Raw genomic sequence first — 18,823 nt, forward strand, 5'->3', positions numbered from 1 at the left:
ATCTCATCATCTAAACGGGACTTAGGAAAAACAACACCAATCTTAAACCCATTCTAATGATTTAGTTTGGGATCGAGACCTTCACACCGAGTCATAATTACTTTATATATTTTTTTCTTCTATTAAGTGTGCAATAATTTTAAATTCCGACTATTGGAATTTTTCATTCCGGTATAATATCTAATATATTATACAATTTCATTACATTTTGTTTCAAATTTAAGCTAGTTTCGATTAATTCTACACTACATTTCATTTCAGATTGTTTTAATAGAAAGTTTATAATTTTCTTGTATTTAAATGGTACTCTTATGATGTATATGTTTATTCCAATTAATATGTGGTGCACATGGTTTGACATGATTTCAACAGCCTCGATTTTTTTAATGGAATTGCATTTTTTTCATAAATGTTGAATTTGGTATGACAGAAGGAGAGGTCCGTCGTTGTTTATTAATTATTACCATGTGCCAAACCTTGGTCAATTTTTTGGACTAAATGATCGCTATGAGGAAGGAAAGGATCGATTTGAAAAGGTGAAAAAACATAATTATATAATTGGGGGATGTAAAACACTCATTTTTTGAAAAATTATTTCAAAAAATAAGTTTAAAAATAATAATTTTTTTGGTGTTTGGTTGTTACGCAATAATATTTTATTTTATTTTATTTTAATTTTTGATATTAGAGTATTTGGAGAGAGGATCGAACTCAAGATCTCTCTTATAAAAGTTGGATCTCATGCCATCTAAGCCACAGACTCTTGATCGCAAAATATTTTATTGATTTTGTGGAAATATAGACTTTTTTTTATCATGTGATAAACGTACTATTAATGAGTCAAGTTTTACTTCTATAAGATAGACAAAGGGATTGATTTGAAAATGAGCAAAAACACAATTATACAAATTTAAGAGAGCCAAAGTAGAAGTGCCGTTGAGGGACAAATTTTAAAAGACCTAAGAGATTTGATCAGATGGAATTAGGAGGTGGGTGGGAAGTATGTGGAGAGGTAGATTTAAGTTTGGAATGAAGTCATAGGACTAAGGCTTATGGGTTTTAGACATCTCCATCAATTTTTTTTTTTTTTAATATAATCTTTTCATTTCATTAGGAAATCAAGTAATACAATTGTTGTCTCTATTTAGGCATCCCACAATTAAATCTGGGATGTCCTCTATCCACACTTTTTCTTCATCTATAACCAATGCTTTTTTCACTAAAGTACAAGCAACCATGTTCTTTTCTCTATGAGCAAACTATAAGATCCAGTTTAATCTGTTCTTGAAATAGAATTTGACATCCTCTGCTAGAGAGCTATAACAGGTCAACACTTCTTCATCACTTCACATTGTCAAAATGACTTCCCTTGCATCCCCTTCAAATCTAGCTTTCTGAATATTAAGATCACAGCACAACTCTACTGCTTTCCTCAAAGCATAGCGTTCTGCCACAGTTGCTTCTTCTGCATTTGCTTTCTGATCACACACAACAACCAAGGCTGCCCCTTCCTCATATCTAATCATAATACCAATTCCCATTATCTTCCTTTTTAGAGCCAATGAAGCATTCCAATTAACCTTTACAAATTCTCTCTAGTTTTTCCCATCTCAAATTATTTTCCACATTATTCTGCACTTGTCCACCAAGTTTACTAGAATTCTAAGCAGCTTGATAGTCTTTTAGGGTAGCCTTAGCATATATGATTAAATTTCTACGCAGCCATACCTTTCTAAATGTCATTGCCAACTCCTCCAACTGACTCTTTTTCAAAGAAGACATGAATTTCTTCCACAGCAGCAAAATATCTCCTTCAGATATGTCCCATTTTTTAACATAGCTATTATCACTTCTCCAAATATCATTTGCTGCATGACACTCCCACAACGCATGCAAAAGGGACTCTTCTTCGGCTTCACACATAGGGCACCTTTTATCCTTCACCACTCTCCTAAAAATTCACTTGAGTAGGTAACAGGTCATTCCCAGCTTTCCAAAGAAACAATTTTGTTACTCTTGGCACATTCAAGTCCCATATATTCCTCCACCTTTCATCCTCTTTTAACTTCTTTTGAGCTCTCTACTTTATTCCTCTCCCTTTTGTCTACATGCAAAAAGTATGCACTTCTAATAGAAAAATTACCCTTTTTTAGGGACCCCAAACGTCTTGTCTTTAGCTCTACCTCTACTCAAGGGTATGCTAAGAATCTTCTCAGTCTCCTCACTGTGAAAAATGGTTCTAATATGTTCTTCATCCCACTAACCCTTCTATTTATCAATTAAAGCTTCAACCCTTGAGTCTTCCTACAGGAAATACACTGGAGATTGAACAACATAATAAGAAGGGTCAGGAAGCCACTTAGAACCCCAGATCTTAATGTCTCTCCCATCACCTACTCTCCACCTAATCCATTCTGTTAAAAGTTCCCTAGTTGACTATATACTTTTCCATACAAGAGAAGGCTATGAACCCAGTTTTACTTCCATAAAATTATATTTTATATAGTATTTTCCCCTAAATATCATAGCTACCAAGGAATTAGAGAATTTTAATAGCCTCCACCCTCGTTTAGCAAAAGGAGTAGTGTTAAAGCTCTCCAAGTTCCTAAAGCGCATGCCACCCCTACCTTTCTATAATCCCATCTTATCACACTTCCTCCACACAATCATCTTCCCTTCCTACTATCTACCCCACCAGAATTTGGAAAACAAGCCATTGATCTCCTGACACAATTTCTTGGGTAGTTTGAAAACACACATGGTATACATAGGTATAGCCTGCAGAACTACCTTAATCAATACTTCTTTACCGGCTTATGATATAAAGTTGTTTTTCCAACTTGTCATTTTCTGCCATATTCTTTCTTTAAGATTCTTGAAAGTATTAAACTTTGATCTTCCAACCATAGTAGGAAGACCAAGGTACTTCTCATAGGTTCCACAAACAAAAGAGTTACCAGCTTCCTTTATGGTATTCTTATCTATTGCCTTTGTGTTTCTACTGAAAAAACAGATGTCTTGTTTTTTATTAAGGAATTGGCCTTTTCATAGATTTTCAACACCTTTTGGATACTTCTCCACTCCTCAATCCTTGCTTTGACAAATGCAATCAATAAGCATATGATTGATACTAAGTACCCCCTCGAGGCACTTGCACCCCTCGAAAGTAGCTTCTAAGCTAGCAAATTGATCCTCCCAAATAGTATAAACCAATACACAGTCAAGTTTCCTATGGATAAGTCCATCTTCCCTATTATTTGACTAGATGGAAATTCAACCTGATCCAAATCTTAGATCATCCAACTTTGCTTAGATTATGCTCTCATCAAGATTATTCATTTAGTTTCCCATCTTACTTTATTTTACAGTGTGCTTTTGTTTTTGTTATTTCCAGCATGGAGGGATGTCTTTTTGATGTTTTCCAAAGACTGGAGCCCACCATGCCTAAGCTGCCAATCTTCCCAACTGCTGAAGGTCTTGTCAAAAGGAGCAACGCGTGCTCTACATGCGCAGGTCAAAGTTCACGCGTGGCACCCACACGCCACAATACAGGAGAGTCTGCTATCGCCATGAGCGGCATTTCTGGAGTTAGCGACTTTGGCATCTTCAATGTATTTCGGATTCCAGTGTTTTTGTCAGTGTTATGTTCTGTTGGTAGTGTTGGGTAACAATAAAAAGAAATAAGCTATTAAACTTGTTGTCCGTAGTAGAAGAACCCTCTCTTTGGAGGATGAGGATTGGTTTTTCCCGCTCCTCATTGGGAGGATGGGGGTGGTTTTCGCTCTCCTCCTTTGAAGGATGAGGATTGGTTATCTCTATTTTTACAGAGTGTTATATTTTCAGACAAATCAGGATTGATACATTTCCCAAGGTTCAATTTCAGTTGTAGATGGGGGTCCTTCCAAGATTTTGAGTACTTTAGAAGAAACAGATGAGCCTCTTTCAGAAGATGAAAATAGTGTAACAGAAGGTAATGCTTTTCCTATCTATTCTATGCCTCCTAAGGGAGCAATAGGATCTGACAAAGTGGCACATAAAGGATTTTCGAAGGGTGGAGTACCTACAAGCAATGTCCTCGTCGATGGAACGATGACACCTATGCTGAAAGTGAAGGAACCCTTAATAGTGATAGCAACAATGGACATCAACAATATAGTTATTGAGAAGGTTTGGGATTTGAATGCAAGACATGGCAGGGAGGAAATTATGAGTTTGACATTGGTGCCTTGTAAGGAGGAATGTCTAGGGTTGGAAGTGTAGCTGGGAACTATGTCTGGAGATAATGTTGTTTCCTTGGTTTATCTTCCTTCGATAAACAATATGGTAAGTTTACCATCGAATTGGATTTTGTGTAAGGTTAACGAGATTTAGCATATTATGGAGCTTTTATATAGAGGATGTGAAGACCAATTTAAAGAACCACTCACTGCAATTGAGGTGTACCACTAGCTTGAATCCAAATCAAGTTTTAAGAAAATCTAAAGGTTAAAGCATCTTTCTTGAACAATAAATTACAACGCTAAGAGAAGTAGCTCAAGTCGAGGGAAGATAAATGAAGGGCATTATGAAAACATCCTTGTAGAGGGATTTTAGAGTGGAGTATTAGTCTTACGGGAAATAAGGGTTGGGGTTGAAGAGGCGTGCTCTATTCTAATTTGGGCTTGGAGTCATTAGGAGCTCTCTAGTATGGGCTAAGTGTTTTTTTATATGCATTCAGTGTACTTGGTTATAAAGAAAAAAGTTCCATGCCAACTTAGAGAATGAGAAGATGAAGGGAAGAGAAAAGAGAGAGAAGTCAAGGATGGTGGGCCAAGGCTACTCTCACTGAGGCATGAAAGCCTAACGAGCGAGGAAGAAAAGAAGAGAAGAAAAGAGTGGGAAATGGAAGGACGGTGCTAGGAAGTGGGAACTAGAACTAGAGAAATGAGAGGGAGAGAAAATGTGATATTTATAGTTAAGAACTTACGGGTTCAACCATGTTACGAAACAACGCGGTTTTGAGGATACTCAAAACAACTTTGTTTCATTAAACCTATCATATGTGAGTGTGGTGGAACATGGGATATCCCGACAGGCCCATGGCTTCACCTTGCGGACGAATGCCCCACAACCCGCAATTCTCATATTATTGTCAACCTGAGTTGTTACAGGAAAAATAACCTTCTAATTCAACAATATCTTATTGGCAAGCCAGTTACTACATTACCACAGTGAATTCAGCCAAGTATGAAGCTTTCACATTAAACTTACTTTAACAGAAAAGGGCAAAGAACAACATGTCAACATTTCTTCTCAATTAAAATATAATCATTTCAGAATACAACTGTATTCATCTCTTAAAAAATCTAGCAGTACCAATGGTTAGAAGTAAATATCTTTAAAAAACAAAAACAGAAGGATGTGAAGAGAGATGAAAAGAAATAGGAAAATGAAATCCATTCAAACTAGACCATACCAAATCAGACCATCATGCAGTAATCCTTCAACTACTTCTAGTTCTTTATCCCATTGGGATTCAAAGAAGTATACAACCATCCTTTCTCTACCACTTTATTATGGGGCAAATTGTATTACTTTGCCCATGCCGGATATCTTTGAAACGTACCAATGGTTGCAACTATGTATAGAATCCTGGTCAGAAAGATCGCTGAGAGCTAAAAACTACAGAGAGTTTCCTCCAATCTGAAGACTCCATGTTTGACAGCAGTACCAACAGCAAAGGCAACAACAGGGCAGCTAAGCCCACGCGCATGCACCAATGGCCATGAGATACCCTTCCCAATACTGACTTACAATATTTGTCCGCATCCTTGAACAGTGCATGGCGAGCAGCATCTGCCCCACCAGTCAATGCTCTCTCATTCTATAGACAAAATTTAACAATCAAAAAGAGTATAAACGGGTTCATAATATATCTACATAACTAGGCAAATAAAACAACTACTTCAAAACGAGGATATATCCATCACAGTATGCATTTGTTATGCTGAGTCATTCACAAATACACTTATCTACTATTCTTGCACTAGTACTACAATATGTAAAACATTTGAAACAATGTCAATGCCGATGACCACCTTATAAAAAAACAATGTTGACGGCGATGACCAAAAAGAATAATAAGCATACCTTGTTCCTAAAATTCTTGAGTGTTTCCCTCAAAGGGTCAAGAGGAGATAGTTTGACAGAATGCTCCTTCCATTCCTCGGAGAGTTTTTTCAAAATATCAACACTTGCTTCTAGGTTGTCCTCATAAGCCTCGTCCTATTTAAAAGCAGGGTACAATAAGAAGACTAGATTAGTAAATCCACAATTTCCAAGTGGTGAAGCAATAAATAAGAAAGAAGAGACCATCATCTACAAAATGAGTACAAGATCTTAAATAGTGTAGCTCACCCACTGCTTGAAACAATTAGCATTTTGGGTCAAGCACCAAATGAAAATATCAGTCGCTTCCTTGGATAACTCAGGAGTGCCTGTGACAAACAGATTCTATAAGGCCCACCATCAAATTCAGTTTTCCTGAATTTACACCACAAAACTAGTGAAAGGCAGTTCATTGAAGTTTGCATACTTTCCCCTGCCATTTTGACAGCAAAACTCGATATCTGCTGCGAAACTTGTTTCATTGCTTTGCTTCCAGGGGAGCCAGCAAGAGCCACCTCTTTTAGGGTGGGATATAAAACCTCAAACCTTTCAGTAGCCTACATGAAACACAAACCAAAAGGGCATTAAGCAATTAATCTGCAATACAATTCAACTTCAATACGCAATGCCCTAAGAGTACCCACCTTGACTCTAGCTGAAGATGCAGGGAAGGTAACTCGCATGAGTATCTCCAATGCAGAAGGTGGCATCAACCTCTCCCCCTTCCTAACAGCACCATTTACCAGAATAGAGCGAGCTTTTGGGGCAGACAAAATTCTGCTACCAAAAAACATAATGAAAAATTCAAATCAATCACAGATCAGTAGATATAGATGCATTCACACATATTTCACAAATATTCCAGCTTTCATACCTCTCCACCAGTTGCAAAACCAGATCCCTGGACTGTGTATTACAACTTTTTCCACTGACCAAAGGCAAGAGGTTGCATGCCCATGCATGCAATCCAACAGCCAGGTCTCCTTGACAGGACTACACAAAAGTTGTCAAATTACATGAGAAGCACAATTCAGGAAGGAAAGAACTAACTGTAATCTTGGTTCTCAAAAAATATTTTTAGTTGCATTCATGATACGCTATTATTTGCTCACCTGTGCTACCATCCATATGATAACTGGAAGCTTATCCTGCCCCTGATACTTAGAAGTTTCCCTCAAAGCCGGCAATAGATTAACTAATACATCAGGTTTCCTCCGCAAAACCATTGCAACAACTACGAACATTGCAACCTGTCATATAAATTTGATAACAAGTTGATTTAGTAAATATAAAATTTGATCAGACCTAGCGCAAGAATTGTAATACATGCAAATGAACTTTTGTGATTGAAAGCAAGTATGTCAACCCTAACCAATCATCTCGTTCAGTTTGCCAAGTGGTTTAGATGATGACATGATAACTCCCCTTTATCTCATCAAAGTACCACAATATACTAGGCGAGAGATCAAAATCACCAGTTAAGAGAGAGAAAACACAATCTTAACAGATGTATTAGATAATGTTGTTAAATCACCAAGTGCCCCAAAGCTCAAGTTAATTGAAAGAGGTAAGTTGTAACAACCCAATGAAGACCCAAGCCACATTTCATGAAGTTTACAATTGGAGTCATTTGAAATCATTATGAAGGGATTGAACTTCTCCCTTTCAAGCAACGTGGGATCCCATTTACCACCATCCTATACACAATCTGAGTTATTACAATAGTAACAACCCACAGAAGGCCTAAGCCACGTATGGGCCCATATTCTAAAAGGACTAGTGAATGTTTTTAATAAGTAATAATTCTTTATCAATAAGTGTAAAAGGTGCAATTCAATTACACAAGGGATATAAAAGAGAGACACCTATCAAGAAGGTGAAAAAGATGCTTAAAATTCATGCAAGTTTAATCCATTAACGTCTATAGATATAGTCCAAAGGAAGAGAGTGTTGATAAAGAAGTTCCTCCATCCCCCACTCTCGATCCTTAAAGAGTTTATTATTTCTCCCAATCTAGATACACTAAATGAGGCAAATAGGGATCATCTTCCATATTGCTGCAATTTGTGGGCTGCCACCTAGTATTCTCCATAAAAAACCTTAGGCCTACTACCTGCATGGATGGGTAGCTACCCTTCCCGCCTAGGTGGTGGCAAGATTCCTCCTCGTCCCTGTCTTAGCCCCTTACCCGTCCATATCCATTCAGCAAATGGATGGATTTTCCCTCACATCTGCCCATAATCCGGCGGAAGTTTAATAGATTCACAAAAAAATAGAAAAAAAAAAAAAAATTCAAAAACTCAAATGATCTACAAAAACTAAAATAGATCTACAAAAAACAAATGATTTATATAGATTCAAATATACACACAGATATGCCACAGAGTTTCTCAAAAATCTCAAAAATAAACAAACAAATTTGCAAAAATACATGTCCCGACGCCTCCAGAAATATCACGGTGAGGTCGATACTTTTCTAAATTCTGAGACACTGTGGGTCTCATTGAACACAAATTTGATACTAAACAGTGCGACTGTGGGTCTAGATCTGACTTGAGACCCACGGCACAGAACACAGATCTGAGGCCCAAGGTTGCACCGTGGGTCTAAGTGAACTCAAATCTAAGACCACACAGTGTGGCCGTGGGTCTCAGATCCACCATTTCCAAAGCTAGTGATTACGGCCATGGGAAAGGATGAAGAACAAAAAAATAAAGAGAAAAAAGATGAAGAACGAAGATAAAGGAGGAAGAAATAGAAAGAGTAGGAGAAGATAAGAGACAGGAAGGAGGAAGAGTGGAAGACGAAGAGAAAAGAGAGAGGGAGAGGAAGAGTCCAGAAGATGAAGAGAAAAGAGAGAGGAAGAGAAAAGAGAGAGAGAGGAAGAGTTTGGAAAGAGAGAAGATAGGGAAGAGAGTGAAAAAAAGAAATAAAAAATGGGGAGGGGGTCTTTTCTTAATTTATATATTAAAACTAATATATATTATTAATAAAAGAGATGTGGGCAGGTGAAGAGCGCCACCCGTCACCCACCCCCGCATCTCTCAAAACAGAGAGAATTCACCCGCCCACCCACAAGGGCCGGGTGGGCTATCTGCCCATCATAGCAGGGAGCGGGCGAGGGTGCTGAGCAGGCCAGATATGGGTGCCAGGCCAGCACCCCTAAAAAAGCTGCTCAATACTATAACTAAGCGGGAACTTGCACAGGCTATAGATGAAAGAACTTGCACAGATCTAAAGACATGATCACATAGTCATGTTTTATCTATTTTCTTTATCGGCGATAAAGGGCATACTTTTTTTCCCCATGCAGGAATCTTGTATTAGATAGGATGTCTATTAGATGGCAAGAACTAGCACAGATCTAATGACATGATCGCATATTCATGTTTTCTCTTTTTTCTTTATCCTCTTCTCCATTCCGCATTGGCTTTAAAAAGTAATGTTTTATCTCCCAAGTTTATACAATAGACATCCTATTTAATAATGATTGCCCAAAAGATTCCTGCATGGGGAAAATAAAGTAAGCCATTTATTGTCCATATTTCTTCTATAAGGTAAACACACTCTATCTAAACCCAATGTTTGTTGTCGAGAGAGCACATTCATATATTATATGCACTTTTAAAACCATTCTCTTTCATAAAGCCATGCCAAGTTTCTAGACAAGCAATATTGGTCATGATTTATCCCAGCTCCTTCCAAACCCATCCTTGTGTAACATACGAACCTAGAATAGGACTTTAGATTAATTCAGTTAGAATTTATTTGTTTATTTGATTATTTATAATTATTATGTTATTATTTACTTATATTTTTATCAGATACTTATAATTATTTCTTTTGTTCAATGAGATAATAGACCAGATTAATTAGAGTTTTTAAGGTAGTTTCCCTTACCTTGTATTCTCTGATTTTTTTTTTTTGGGTTTTAAATTGGGCTTTATTTTATTATATTTCAGCAACTGTTTTAGTGATTTTATTGGGCTGGTTATATTTTCAGAAGAAACTTCACTTTTACTTGGGCTTTATCTACTTAAATAAATATATTAGTCATAGACTTGTTTTTTTATAGAAAATATTTAAGGGCTTTTAAGCATATTTTAAAGTATTCTTTTATATTGTTTCAGATTATTAGTTTAGTTAATTTTCCAATTAACCTTTAACTAGATTTTTTATAAAATTATTAAGTTATATGTTTGCACAGAATATTAAGTATTATGATATGAGTTTTGGAATAATATTATTTTATGTAATCTTTTTATATTTGAATATTTATTAAATTATCTCTATGGTAGGATTTTAAGTATTTAGATTGCTATGACACGTTTTTTTCTATAAAATTTTAGCAACGTCTAGTGCCTCGTATATGTCACGAGCTATGACGTGAGATTTTTGAAGCAGCACTAGGAGGTAAATAGTATGATTATATATATATATGCATGTGTATTGTAAATATTATTGTTATGTATGAAATACAATGTGCTTATGATGGTTATCTACGCTATGCTAGGAGCCAAGTCAAGGTTAGATTCCTTTCCTGATCTTTGATGGATCATAACATGATACTTGTATGTATGGTTTTGTTGCTTGATGAAATAAATATTACTAAATAGTCACGCATGCCATGTAATGTCCATGTAGTAATTTAAGCCAAGTATGCCGTGTAATAAAATAATCAGATCATGTATGCCATGTTTATGTAAGTACTTAGACCATGTATGCCATGAAATGTCATAAAGTGTTTAAATCATGTTAGATCACGTCATGCTATGCTACGCCATGTACAAGAAATGCTATGTATAAGAATATATCATTTTATGCAATGCCATGTATAAGAATATGCCATGTTCAAGAATGTGCCATGCTAGAAAAGTCCACGAAGTCCAAGAAAGTTTTCATGCATTAAAAAAGATAAATATTTTAAGGTAACACGGACCCAAGCATGTTTACCACAAGTTATACTAAGAAGGTACCATGGACTCAAGCGTGGTTACCACAAATTAAGTGAAACACAGACTCAAGCATGTCCCACTCCATGTCATGCAAGCTAAGTAAAACATGGACTCAAGCGTGTTTTACTCCATATTATACAAGTTAGGTGAAACATGGACCCAAGCGTGTTTCACTCCATGTTATACAAGATAAGTAAACCGCGGAATCAAGCTTGTTTTACTCCATGCTATGCAAGTTAAGTGAAACACGAACTCAAGCGTGTTTCACTCCATGTTATGCAAGATAAGTCCGTGTTAGTGAAACACGGACTCAAGCGTGTTTCACTCCATGTCATGCAAGTTAAGTGAAACACGGACTCAAGCGTGTTTCACTACATGACAAGTTATGTGGTGCCATGGACTCAAGCATGGTTCACCATGTAATAGTAAAATTCAAGATAAACAAGTTACTCATGCATTCACGTTTCATGTTTGCCATGATAATGTATGTTGCCGCTCACGTTAATGATGTATAGACATGTTATGAGAATATGTGAATGTTATATGTAAGTTATGAAGAGGCTTTAAAAATCAAGTTTATGCTAACCTAAATAATATTTTACGTTATGATGTGCTATTTACTGAGTATTTGACTCATTTTGTTGTTGTTTGTCTTTTGTTTTCTTCTATGTTGATTGCCACAGATGTTGATTATGATGATACAGAGTTGGATGGCCAGGAGTAGTTCTAGTGTAAAGACTTAGAGAGGAATAAGTGTCACTTACACAAGAATTAAGATTTCTTTTACGTTATTTCAATAACTAGTCTGTTTAAGACTAGCTCATGTTTTACTTTATTTTCAATTTCAAGTTTCAAGACTATTTATGATTTTTTTTTTTTCGATTAAGTGTTTCAATAAATGAGGTATTTCAGGATAATGAGTCTCTTTATCGGGCATTTTGTCATGTATGTTAGTAACGTCTCTATCCTACGGGAACGGGGCGTTACACCTTGTGTTTGAGAATCTTGCTGCTAGAATTTGCTAGATGAAAGTGCTTCTTTCAATCATCCAATAAACCCAAAGACTCAAAATATCCTTCTCCAAATCCCCAAACCCTAAATAAACCAGCTGCCAGAAAATCCTGCAACCCTACTTCCATGTCCCAGCCCAATTTGAACCATAACACCTCTACATTTTGCTCCATCTATTAGAACTACAAGATCACATTTTTCTTTATTTTACATTTTATCAAATATTTGTTTGTATCCAATGAAACTCTGTAAAAATTTAATCACGATAATTTACTAAAAATTGCTACAAGCATTATAAACATATAAAGATACCACATAAGATTGAGATAATCTGCGTCAAAGAATTATGTTATGGGCTTTTTTATATATCATAGTTGTCACCATTTGTAACTGAGAATTCTCTTTCTTTTATATTGAAAAGAACCAATATCTATTAGTATAATTAGTATCACTTATGATTTCCTTCATATCACGAAAAGACAGTTTCACATTCAAACCTAGAATCGTTCATGAATTCAAATTCACAGTCAATTATTAATGGTTCAAATTTCTCCTGATTTTTTTTTTTTGGTAACAGAATCTGCAATTGGATAATGGAGTCTACATGGCAAGTAAATGCATGCCAATAATCCAATTGGCTTTATTCAAAGGTACAAACAAATATATTACAATTCCTTAGATACTTTCCCAATGAAGTCATCACATAATGTTACAAGACAAACTAGGCCTCTTACTTTTTTCCAGTTGATGGACTGCACAATTTTGACATGCTTAAATGATAACATTAACATAACGATTTAAAATCATTTTTTGCCTTCCTTCTTGACAGATTCTACCATTCCTAGCTTATTTGTCAAAAATAAATAAATAAACATTTACAATTAAATTGCTATCATCCTATTTTTCATGGATTTTACACGTTATGAAGTGTCTATCTTGTCATATCTATGGAAAAACTTCACCACATAAAATATTTACACAAAGTGCATCCATTGTAGACACAAGTCCAACCTAAATAAAGGGTTTGTATGGTTTCTACAATGCAAGAAACACCACCATATGAAGAATGAAACTATGGCATATGTATCACTAAACTAAATGAGCTTTTAAAGAGCAAGGCCAACCAAAAGGGAAGACAAGCATAAGACAGAAGGGAAGGAAAAGATAATTAAAAAAAAAAAAAAGAAGCTCAACAGCAAGTTACCTGTGATTTAGATGATACTTGAGGCCCACCCCTTTTAGAGCCCTTGGCACCAGTTTGCTGGCCTACTAAATCAGCAAAAATGCTGTCTAAAGACCACAATACAAACGAACCAAGTGCCTCGAGCGACCGTTTGTTGATCCACTCAATTGAGGTCTTGTAAACAGTTTCAGAGATGTGCGAAATAGGAATCTGTTGAAAGTATTCTTTCTTATTAGGTCCACATATATCACAATAATAAATTCTGATATATCTATAAATACATAAGTATGAATGCCTCATCTATTATTGAGATTATGTTACAGAGATGTGAACAATTTGGATGGCATGATGGGTAAAAAAAAAAAAAAGGAAAAATGAACAAACAAGACGATTTTGCACATGAACAATAAAATGTACTCAAGAAAAGGCAATGATATTAGAGACTAGGGTATGGTATGTTGGTATACATATATATTTCTTAAGATGATTGTCAAAATCTTGATCCAATAATTTCCTCTGCAATATTTATTTAGTTGCCTTAATTGTTAATTTATTCATGACCCAGATGTGAGTTGTCTTGTTATATTTTCAAATAGGTCTTCTTTTTTATGCTAATGTAACTTCATTAACTTTTGCCAATGACATATCAACCAGCCATTAAGAATTAGCTGAAAGGGATTTATTAAAAAAATTATTTAAGCATGACAAATTTTTTTAGAAGTAAATATAACTATTGACACATTACACAAGAGAAACATGGTTTTTTATTATGAGTTATGCTATATACTACACTCACATTCTATATCCATCCCACTTTACAGATGTGACACTGCCCATCAACCCTTGGAATAACTCTTTTTTTTCCTTAACAAATCAAGGGTTGATGGAAAATGCCTCATCGGCATGGTGGGATGGGGCGTACTATATAACATTTTCTTTTGGTTTTGGGTAGAAGGAGAAACCTAAGCTCCAAAATGAGCAGGATGAGAGCAAAACAATTTAAAATTTAAGCATGCTGCAATACAAAATAAAAGGAGATTTGAAACAGCATTAAAAAAACTCATCCATTTACTTTGTCTACTTCTTAATGGAAACAAATCAAAAGCGTCGTTCCATTCAAGCACTACTTGCAGCTACCTATCTTTGACCTTATAACATTAGCTTATTTGCCATCGCATCTTTGGACATGTGGATAAATATCTTTACAGAATCAGATTTATAAAAATAATAAATTATTTTCCAAAGAAAAGCGCAACGTAATCCAGAGGAGCCTCTAAACGAATACATGCAAAATATACAGGAGAATATCCTGGCCAAGGAGAAAACAACCAGCCCCTCAATTTCATGCTATCCAAGGAATCCACAAGATAAAAAAACAGAACTTTGCTTGTAACGACATAGAACAATGTACACAGGGAACTTATATAAATAATCATAGTGTTTCTTTCTCTCCAAATGTACCACATCAAATGAGGAAAAAACCTTATAAGCTTTAACAGTCTTACTCTTCCAAACTACTTTCCTGTTCCAACTCCAAATAACCCAATTAAAAAATTTGGTACGACCAATGTAATGCCAAAGAAAGGAGAAGGTAGGGCCCCAATTATGAGAAGCTGAGTAATTAAGCAGCAAATGCGACATGTTCTCTATTTCCTGTTTACCTCGACGGAAAACCAGCTAGTTACAAATTCGCACCTCAACTTTTAATCACGTTACTAGCTCACACCATAGACCCTATAAAAAACCGCAATCTAACGGGCGAGAAAACTCTTCCATAAAATAGAGCACATATGAATATAACCAACACTGATCTACGCTGATCTCATCTGTGATCGTCGCCATTGAGAACAATGTACAAGCAGTACTCACATCGGCGAACTTCGCCACCGTGGACTCCCTGAGCATCTTTACCCACGGAAACTGCGACGCACTCACCGCCGAAAATGCGCGCCCAAAGTAATCCGCAAATCGCATCAGCTGTATCTCCTGCTGCGACTCAAAAGACGCCTATCCGCAAAAGAAAAAAGCAAACAAACACATCACAAACAATTCCTTCCCAAACCAGTAGATCAAACCACAACGTACACAAACAAAAAGGATCAAAATCCCGGATATGAAATGAACCAATTAATTGAAGAACCCACCGAGATGTCGGCAATGAAAGCGGAGAGATGTTCTGCGTCGATCTTCGCGGCGGCCTCGGCGACTGTAACCTTGGGCTTCTTTGGCTTCTTCGGCTTAACTTTCTTAGCATCTTCGACCTTCCCATCCTCCAACACACCCTCGGTCTCGCTATCCTCTGCGTCCTCATCATCCGTCCGGTGCTTTGATCTGGCCGGAGCGTCTGCAATGGCGGAAGCCCTCTGAGCCTCGAGAATTCGCCTCCGGCGGTCCTCGGACTGCTGCTCCAGTGATCGGAAGACATTGTCGGCTCCCCGAAGAGTACCGTTGGGGATGGTTTTATTGTGATTGGTGACGGAGTCAGAGGGCTTGGTCTTCCTCGGTCGCTTAGCATAGGTGACCTTTTGCCAGCCGTGGTCGCTGTTGGTGGGCGCTTCGTTGTCGTCCTTGGAGCTCGAATCGAAAGCTACGTGCTTTTCTTCCATGGCTGCTTTCGGGCTTAAACTTTTCTCGGGAGAGACAACGAAAGAGAAAAGGACGGAGGCGTCAGGCGAGTGCTGAAGCGAATTTAAGGCGTTGACATTTGTTCATTTAATCCCTATTTCTGTACCGAATTACAGGATTGCCGCAAGTAAAAAAGTGACAACTTTTGAGTGTTTAACGGCTTTGTGGTTTATGCGGTTTGGTTATGAATTGAGACAGAGATAAAATATTTTAAATAATAATAAATAAAATATTATTATAATATAATTTTTTATATTAATTTTTTATTAATATTTAAAAAAATAAATTATTTATTATATTTTATATAAAATTTTAAAAAATTATAATGATGAGTTGAGATAAAATAATATGAAATTTTTAATTTTATATAATCAATTTGGACCTTAGTTTGCGAGGCAAACAAACCATGATGTTATTAAATAAAATTTTTAATCATTATTTCTGTATTTTTTTATTTTTTTATTTTTTCTTAATAATTATGTGATACAAAATGATGAATAGAAAATTTTAATTAATTTAATAAAAATTAAATTAAATTAAATAAATATAAATATAATGTATAATGTACGGAATTATAAATAACAAAACTCTTTTATTAAATTAGTTCCTAAATTTTATATTATGTGTAGAATGAAATTTGTTTTGTGAGATTCAAAGTTTTAAATCTTTTATAACTCAAATCATGTTAATGTCATGATATAAAATGTGTGTTATCTACACTAGTTTATAGATAAATGTTTTAAAAATTTTTATCAAATAAACTTCATCTAATTTAGATGATTAAGATTATAAAAAAAATAAATTAGTTGATATAATTTTAATAATTTTTTTTCATGAAGAATATTTGAGTATGTCATGTCTTAACTTTATTAACAATATCTGATAATGATAGTATCTGGTAATTGTAATAGAAATATGGGAAGAAATATTTAGATGATTAAATACAGTTATCAACGAAAGGATTAAGTTGGTTTAGGTAGTAAAGTATTCTCAAAATATTTATTATTTATTATTTTATCTATTTTTTATTACTATTTAATATTTTTATTATTTATAGGGTATATGGATTACCTTATTATCCCAACACAACATAAAGGTATGCAAAATGAGAAGGAGAAAGGAGACGATGGTAGGGGAAATTATGGGACCCGGGGGGGTGGGTGGTTGAGGGGTTGTTGCGGGAGTGAAGAACAGATGGGGGTCTCATAGTCAACAAAAGCGACCACGGGGACAACGGCATCAGCATGTAAGAGTCCGACGTGTTATGTTTTATTTTATTTGAAGGGATATATGGTTTGAAGCGTGATCAGAGAGCGTACAAAGGTTTTTGTGAGTATTGATAGGGGTTCTTCTATCCTGCTTTTGGGCGAGAAAGTTTAGTCAGGTCATCAAATGCATGCAATTAATGTGGGTCACTTCTCCATGTGTATTTAATGCTAGTCTCGTAGAGGTTCGAAACTATGTTGGCCACGTAGAAGCTGTGCCCTCCTTTTATTAATGTCTGATTTAAATATTGAAATCAGATGAGTCGTAATATTTTATAAATAATAATTAGATATTTGAGTTGAAATAATTTAAAAATAATTTGGGTTAAATTTTTTTATGAGATTTTGATAAATGGGAAAGATAAAATTGAATAAAAATATTATATAATTAAAATTTTATTCTTAAAATTTTTTTATTTTAAAATTTGAAAAAGTTAAATTATTTTTTATATTTTATTTAGAAATTTAGAGAAGTTGTAATAATTAAGTAATTATTAGATGAAAAAGTTAAAAATTTAAAATTAAAAAGTATTAGTCTTTTTGGCATTTGGATATTGAGCTAAAATGGAACGAGATGAAATGAAATAAGATGAAATAAAATGAAATGAAATGAGATGAAAGCACCTCTCTATCTAAATCCCGTTTGGACAGTGAAAGTTTTTTATCTCATATCATCATTATAACTTTTTTAAATTTTCATACAAAATATAATAAATAATTTAATTTTTTTAAATCTTAAAATAATAATAATATTAAAAAATAATATTTTATTCAACTTTCATATCAACTCATATCATCTCAACTCACTATTTAAATATAATACTAAATATAATTATGAGTTGTATAACTACTATACATTCTTAAAAAAAAAAAAAAAGTAAAATCTATCATTAAAAAATTGGACTTTTTATATAAATTTCATATTTACCTATTTTTTTAAAAAAAAAACTATATGACCATTGCATTTTCTACTACCAAAAATCTCATTTATCGTTCGAGATATGTTACCTTTCGCAGTAGCGTCTCCTCGCCTATTGATTCGGCCATTCATCTTGTTTTATCTCACTTCTAAAGTTCAACACTCAGATTGTTCAATTTTTTTTATCTCACTTCTAAAGTTTGTGGGCTTGCTATTGCCTTGGGCCAGGCCCTACACCCAAATTAGTCATTTATGTCCCTTGCCAAAATGAAGAAAGATCCTTAATTTTTATTTTTTTTAAAAATTCGGTTCTTAATACTTGATCCTATGAGAATGAAGAAAGAAAGGATGAAGAAAGAAACATTCGTAGCAAGCAGATCAATGATAAATGACATTTTTATTCAATGAGGATGAAGAAAAAAATATTTTCTTCTTTAATTTTCTAACTAATTTTTTGCAATTTCAGACTCTCTGTAGCACCATTTCCAAAATTAGCCCTCGCAGTACTCAAGTATGACATTGTGCAGCTTATCTTCTTTTTACAAAAGTCACTGATATTATTGATGTTATTAGCAAAATTTTGAATTCTGTTTCTGCGGCCATTCCAATTAAGGCACATGGACATAATATTTAGATATTGGTATACACCAGTGCATTATTTTGATTTTACATGTGGATAACTAAGAATTTATATATTGAATATATTTATGAGTGCTAA

The 18,823-nt window shown here is 34.9% G+C and overlaps 1 protein-coding gene across 2 annotated transcripts; it reads right to left on the reverse strand.

Annotated features, from left to right (window-relative positions):
- Window positions 1-5,277: 5,277 nt before the first annotated feature.
- LOC122311212 lies at window positions 5,278-16,008 on the reverse strand. 2 transcript variants are annotated; one of them, XM_043125662.1, is made up of 10 exons: window positions 15,441-16,008; window positions 15,166-15,303; window positions 13,318-13,506; window positions 7,260-7,397; window positions 7,022-7,140; window positions 6,792-6,924; window positions 6,575-6,704; window positions 6,397-6,476; window positions 6,130-6,258; window positions 5,278-5,863 (listed from the first exon to the last, which is right to left on the reverse strand). In XM_043125662.1, exons 1-10 carry the CDS (start codon window positions 15,900-15,902, stop codon window positions 5,636-5,638), a joined length of 1,746 nt encoding a protein of 581 aa, XP_042981596.1. In that variant the 5' UTR covers window positions 15,903-16,008; the 3' UTR covers window positions 5,278-5,635. The 2 variants fall into 2 exon arrangements, with proteins under 2 accessions (XP_042981596.1, XP_042981595.1); XM_043125661.1 differs by having other exon boundaries at window positions 6,130-6,264; window positions 15,441-16,005.
- Window positions 16,009-18,823: the final 2,815 nt, after the last annotated feature.

The sequence above is a fragment of the Carya illinoinensis genome, chromosome 5 (assembly GCF_018687715.1).
Source record: "Carya illinoinensis cultivar Pawnee chromosome 5, C.illinoinensisPawnee_v1, whole genome shotgun sequence".
Lineage (NCBI taxonomy): Eukaryota > Viridiplantae > Streptophyta > Magnoliopsida > Fagales > Juglandaceae > Carya > Carya illinoinensis.

Excerpts from the sequence above, each read along its gene's own strand:
- LOC122311212 (XM_043125661.1), bottom strand. The coding sequence starts at position 15,902 with ATGGAAGAAAAGCACGTAGCTTTCGATTCGAGCTCCAAGGACGACAAC. Across the intron at positions 6,925-7,021 it reads GTTTTGCAACTGGTGGAGAG|AATTTTGTCTGCCCCAAAAG; the intron begins GTATGAAAGCTG and ends TTTTGGTAGCAG. Across the intron at positions 6,705-6,791 it reads CATCTTCAGCTAGAGTCAAG|GCTACTGAAAGGTTTGAGGT; the intron begins GTGGGTACTCTT and ends TGTTTCATGTAG.